The 6,417-nt window shown below is 38.9% G+C and overlaps 1 protein-coding gene across 3 annotated transcripts in view; it reads right to left on the bottom strand.

Annotated features, from left to right (window-relative positions):
* dcaf1 (ddb1 and cul4 associated factor 1) overlaps positions 1–5,291 on the bottom strand; it is a 26,587-nt gene extending 21,296 nt beyond the window's left edge. The window contains exons 1-6 of one of the 3 annotated variants that reach the window (XM_016509602.1): positions 5,116–5,291; positions 4,375–4,705; positions 2,169–2,245; positions 1,993–2,066; positions 858–971; positions 628–765 (exon numbers count right to left, since the gene is read on the bottom strand). In XM_016509602.1, the coding sequence (XP_016365088.1) occupies positions 628–765; positions 858–971; positions 1,993–2,066; positions 2,169–2,245; positions 4,375–4,520 (549 nt within the window). In that variant the 5' untranslated portion in view covers positions 4,521–4,705; positions 5,116–5,291. The remainder of the gene's footprint in view (positions 1–627; positions 766–857; positions 972–1,992; positions 2,067–2,168; positions 2,246–4,374; positions 4,706–5,115) is intronic. The other 2 variants (XM_016509604.1, XM_016509601.1) reach the window with 2 other exon arrangements.
* Between the last annotated feature and the right edge of the window lie 1,126 nt (positions 5,292–6,417).

The following is a 6,417-nucleotide window of genomic DNA, read 5'->3' on the forward strand; positions in this document are numbered from 1 at the left end:
CTCGACCAAATATTGTCCTATCCTAACAAACCATACATCAATGGAGAGCTTATTTATTCAGCTTTCAGATGAAGTATAACTCTCAATTTCGAAAAATTGACCCTTATGACTGGTTTTGTGCTCCAGGGTCACGTTTATTTCTAATTATTGCACTCATCTCTGGAAAACTTGATTGAGACAGGTCAGTGACATCATTCTGCATTCAAATGTTTGTGAATGAGGTCTCATCAGCATAAATGAAGCAGGCAACAAGTTTTCTACATCGCTGTGCTAATTTAGCTTCTCTCGTGTCGCTGCATGCAGTCCTCTCATGCAATATGAAGTTGCATTGGTAGCAAACATAAATATGCATTGTGCTTCTTCATATATTACAATGATCAAATGCAAAAACTGTAGAAATCCATATCAAATCCAATTTATTTAATTTTGCCCTTACAAAACATTTATATTGACTCTATACTCTTAATTTCTTAAATACAATGCCATACAGCTTTAAAAATAAAAAATAAAAATTGCCAAAGTGTTAATGCCACTCATTTAGTTAAGATTCAGAGCGGTTACATATCTCATGCACACATATCATGGCGTTTAAAAGTTGTGAAACAAGTGCATTGCTCCTGAACTCACCAGTACAGAGTTTTCCTCGCGATAGTTGGCAGCGATGTCCTGGTTCTCCATGGCTCCTGCCAGCAGGCCTGTGGCGTAGATTCGGAGGGGCTGCTCTGCCTCCTGAGCCCATTTAAACAATCGCTCCACAATCCCCTCCTGCCATGGACACACACACACACACACACACACACGTGAGGCTACATAACCCCTGATCTGATTCTGATGGATAAATACAAGGCTCAAAGTACCTTCTCTTGAAAGACCACAGCCGTCTCAAGGCCAGGCATGATGTTCAACAGCAGTCTGCATGCAGCCGTGTTCAGCGCCACCTCACGGCTACTCATCACGTATGAGTTCACAAGCTATTAAAGCATAGAAATAAACCAAATACTCAAGATCAGAAATCAAACAGGGCTGCTTCGCTTACTTACAGTGGTGTAGTGATATACTGCCACAAAGAAATATTTGTAGGGCCAGGCAATATGGTGATATATCACATGACAATAGTAAAGTATCGATCAAATTTCATTTATATCAAGACCATTAAATATATCCGTGCAGCCTTTAGTGGGCAGGACTGTGTAGTTATTGGCATGTACGGGTGATAAAGAAATGTTCAAGAACTGAACCGAGTTCTCTTTCATGGCTTATTGCACTTAATGGTAACATTTGCACAAAGATGCTTGGCGAGTCTAGAGGTAGAGGTACTCGAGTCTTGGCGAGTATTCATGTAAACACAGTTGGTTATGTCTTCAGTGACTGAAAATAAAAAAAAACTGTATCTGGGATTGATCTTAAAGTGACAGCAGCCTAATATACCTGCTGCTGTCTGCGTCATTCATTTTAATCAAACAACAAAACAGAGATAAATCACTCACTCAAGTAAAGCACTTCTAGGCTCCTTTAAAGGATAAGATTTGTGACTGCAGAGGGCTTCCCGCACATATACACAAAACAGAAAAATCTCTGTTGACAGACACTTCATATCATGGTCACGATGTATACAGCCACAGCACCCAAATACTACTTAAACAATATATATGAGGAGATCGTAACAACTATTTTTATTCTGTCTTTTATTTACTTATTAAGTCCTGCATGACCTAATGTATGATATCAATATTTTATTTTCCAAACGGTATTTGGTAACTTAAGACATAACCAAATCTTTACATGTATAGTTACAAAGACTGGAAGACAGGCATTTGGACATTTATAATAACAATATTAATGTAAAATGGATCAAATGTGTAAGCAGCGAGCATGTGCTAGTGTTAACCAGGGAGCTGGTACTCGCTACTGAAATGTAGTCAATTCAATCCATGATGTAACTGTGAATTCAGTCACAAGTCAAAATATCATGTGATTATGCATCCACCTTACCGCATTCATAAAGTCATCATTCTTGAACAAGATTTTCAACAGGTGTCCCAGCATGCACTCTGGGTCGGCCCGCCCTTCAGAGCAAAACAAAGTCAGAGTTATGATATCTATATCCGGGAGACCACACAGCAGTAAAGTAATGATGAGTCCAGTGTAAGGGTGTTAGACATGATCACCTGGATGGCGGTCATCAAACGGGTCAGGATCAGCCTTGTGATACTCCTCCGTCTCCCTTTCAACAAGCTCCGAAATCCTGCAGAGATCAAAACAACTATTAACACACCACTGACATGACCACATTAACACTTGAGAGGCATTCATAAATAAACTCATTTTCTGTTCTTCATGGATTCTCACGCATGGCACGCCGTTCTTAAAGGCAGGCAAATGAAAAGTGTAACTTAAAAAATAAATATAAAACTTCCCAAGCCACTCCCCTGCGCATCATGTTTTAAACACAAAAACATGTTCTGTGTGAAAGACCTCTAACTTTAATTAACAACTATTTTTTGTAATTATTTCAGCACAGTATCTCTGTGAACATTTCATTTCTGCTTAAATATTACTGTGCTGGGAAAAAGAGGTAACAAAGACTTTACTCAGTACTTGACCGTACTAAATAGGGGTGTGAATTGGGACTGATTATTAGGATACGATATGATATCGATTCTCATACCCAGCAATACGATATTTGCAGATACCTCAAAAATTTTATATGATAATATTATCTAGCTATTTTACACAACCAGTTACATTTTTATTAACTCACAGATGCAGCCAAAACAAACAAATAACAGGCCTACACTTTTTTTTTCTAATAATAAAGAAAAATAAATTGAAAAAAAAAGTTGCACATGAGATCAGTAATCTTATGACATGACAACTAGAGCGGCGCAATGAATCGAATTTCTAATCGTGATTACAATTACAGATGCCACAATTACGTGATCACTCAAAGGTGCAATTATAAAAAAAATAAAAGATGCACATTATTCTGTGTGCTTAAGATGTGCGTGTGTGTGTTTTCTTTCTAGAGGTTATCTTAAGGGTTTTTCCACTGATTTAATTTTAGTATAACATTACAATACCATGCATATTTTTACTTTTATTAGTATTATTATTTAAAGAAGAAACAAAACCAATGTCTAGTTCAGCTGTGAGGCTTAATACTATAGAAAAGCAATACAAGTTTTTCAGTTAGAGTGTTTTCAGCTTGTTTATTTTCATAAAAAAATATGGTAAGCGGTTGCTTCAGACCCTATTCCAAACATTATTCGATATAAACGGTGATAATCGTAATTAATAATTGCAATTACAATTTCAAGGGAATAATCGACAATTATGATTTTTTGTCATAATCGTGCAGCCCTAACGACAACAGTCAAAAAAGTCATTTAGGCTTCTGTGCTAAAATGTGCAATGTGTTAAATATAGTGTAAATCCTTATTAGGAAACAACAGAAATGAGGTACTCCAGGTGTAGAAATAATTCATTAATGCAGAAAAAAATAAAAATAAAAAAATTGCATTACAATTACTTTCTATTTTTTTTTGGCAGCTACTATGGGCTCAATGCTAAGAATCTTGTTACAAGCAACAGTGGAAAATAAATACAATAGAACAAAAGACGAGTTAAATAAACAGTGCTTTTCAGGTTTTTCAGGAAGGTCTAAAGGGTTTTCTTGTACAGAAATGTAATAATCAAATGTAAAATAACACTGCATAGTCTTCACTGAACACATTTTGATTCAAACAAAAGTTTTGGAGGTGCAACGCCTAAGATATGAGTACAATAAAGTCCCTGTATGGGTTTGTGTCTTAAATTTATATTAATATCACAAAAGCAATAGTGCTGTTTTTTCCTCCAAAAGTCTGCACAATTCCAAATATGATATTGATTTTATACAATAGTTCAATAACAAAAAGTTAATATTGTGTTAAATTATAGACACAATATTTTCAATATTGTAAGTTCTGCTCAATTTTGCAAACTCAAAAATGAATTCATGGTTTTAAACAAAACAAGCGAGTCAATAATTTAGTGACTCATTCATAGCGTTTGAACAAATCGGAAAAACTAAATTGATATGTGATTATTTAGATGAATCGGCACATCGCGTAATGAATTCAATTTCAAATGTGAATCGCTTGACAGCCCTAATTATCACGGTTTTGTGTAAACTGTAACGAATGCAACAGCAGAACGTCAGCTGGATGCATTTAAGGCATGGTAACAACTCTAACGCAGTCTTGTCCAGTCTAACGGTTGATGTGAGGTCAGGTTAAAGGTCGACGGACGGCTGTCTACAGTAACTACAGTCGCTGCTGATGAGGGGTCAGGTAACGGGAAGTGTTAATGTGGGGTCAGTGCAGCATTTCTCACTTGGTCAGTATGTGGAGCAGTTCGCTTGTGCCTCCCTGCTGTTCTCTCTCCCACTGCTCCAGCAGAGCGCTCAGCTCCGCTTTAGAGTCCACGCTGCCATCCCCGGCAGATGCCATCGGCCTGCACACACACACACACACACACATGCTGAAGACCACCTCAGTGCTTCTTGTGCACTGCTGCGGCTCGATGAGCAGTTTTAGGGGCTGGACAACATGATGGACGTCCCTTCAGGAACATGACTTCTGATGACATTAATGAAGTGCAGAGTGGAGGAAGGGGTTCTCAGTTTAAGAAAGCTAGGGAATCCACTAATATTCCTGTGATGAACCTGAATAAATCAATCAATGTATTAATGAGTTACTTATTACATGGTTTTGTGCGTCAGAAGTTGAACAAGAATGAAGTGCTGCACTTCGGGTCACCAAGAATCAAAGAGCCACGTGACCAGAAACACCTGCTAACAGCATATATAGCATGGAAAGCGAGCGTCTGTACAGTAAACACAACGGTACAGAAACACTTCATACAATGTTTATAGTGTATATATGGGGTGTTTACAAAGCGATTACGCGTAGCACTTTTACAGTATATGAATGTATGTGTCACCATGCGCTTCCTACACTCACATTTAATGAGACATGCATTAAAATGGCACATAAACGCAACAAACCCTGCATGTAAACAGTGTTTATATTGTCATGTGCCACTAAGAGTGGTACTGAGCACGCGTCGACTCACCTTTAGCGCACACAAACACACCGCCGCTAAATCACTAGCAGCTCTAAATCACAATATGAGCAACAGATACGCGTCACGGGCCGTTATGACCACATGAATAATGCCGCTGCAGCGCTCACGTCACTCGTGTCTGTCTTTAGCAAAGTGCTGCAACTTTATTATGGCGAGCTCTAAACACGTCATAACCCGGCGACGACAGGAACGCGTCAATGACGTCAGGCCCTGTATGTGGAAGGCGGACGGGGCCAAAAGTCTTTAAACGGAGCGCGTGAAATTTGACCGTGTCAGCATGCACTGTTTGTCAGCGTTTAATGTGGCAATTTTGAAAACTTTATTTCCCATCTAGTGATGGGAAACCGAGGCTTTCTGAATCGTTTGAGGCTTTCATGAAATTGTGTCACTCCTGTCTGTCTTTAGCAAAGTGTTGCAACTTTATTATGGCGAGCTCTAAACACGTCATAACCCGGCGACGACAGGAACACGTCAATGACGTCAGGCCCTGTATGTGGAAGGCGGACGGGGCCAAAAGTCTTTAAACGGAGCGCGTGAAATTTGACCGTGTCAGCATGCACTGTTTGTCAGCGTTTAATGTGGCAATTTTGAAAACTTTATTTCCCATCTAGTGATGGGAAACCGAGGCTTTCTGAATCGTTTGAGGCTTTCATGAAATTGTGCCGAAAAACGGTTCATTACTCGAAGCTTTTAACACAGTGTCTTATATTTAAGCTTTTAAATCATCGCGGAGCAGAGGATGGTTTGAAAAAGCATGTGACCAAACAAAGTTTCGGAAGTCTGTGACATTCAAGAGTGGAATCAATCTGGGATCAATACAATATCTAATCTGATATAATCTCATCTAAATTAATTTGTTCCAATGAGACCACAACTTGTGTCATGTATAGCTTGGTCAACAGATTCACGTATCGATCAATAATATAAAATACACAAACATGTGATCATAATCAATAATTGACGTGGGTAGCTGAAAAAAAATATTTTGGGTGAGCGGTTATTCCCTTATGTTGTGTTCGGGGTCTCTGAGACCCCAGTTATAAACATGATTAAATGTCCTACTGACAGCCCTGGAGCATCAGAGCTGCGGTATCAGTTGTCCCATCACTAGTAGACACGCACATTCTGGTCATGTACGGCGTCCGTTTTCGCCGCGTTTCATTAGTATATGTAAAGTCGCACAGTTTTACCATGTTAAGACAGCGAATTTGGAGGTGTACGTCTCTCAAAGCACACACATTCTGGCAGTGTTCGAACACCGAATACGTTTTAAAGCAGTTTTACCTCTAG

Source organism: Sinocyclocheilus rhinocerous, unplaced genomic scaffold, assembly GCF_001515625.1.
Source record: "Sinocyclocheilus rhinocerous isolate Xijiao unplaced genomic scaffold, SAMN03320098_v1.1 scaffold986, whole genome shotgun sequence".
In the NCBI taxonomy this organism is placed as follows: Eukaryota; Metazoa; Chordata; class Actinopteri; order Cypriniformes; family Cyprinidae; genus Sinocyclocheilus; species Sinocyclocheilus rhinocerous.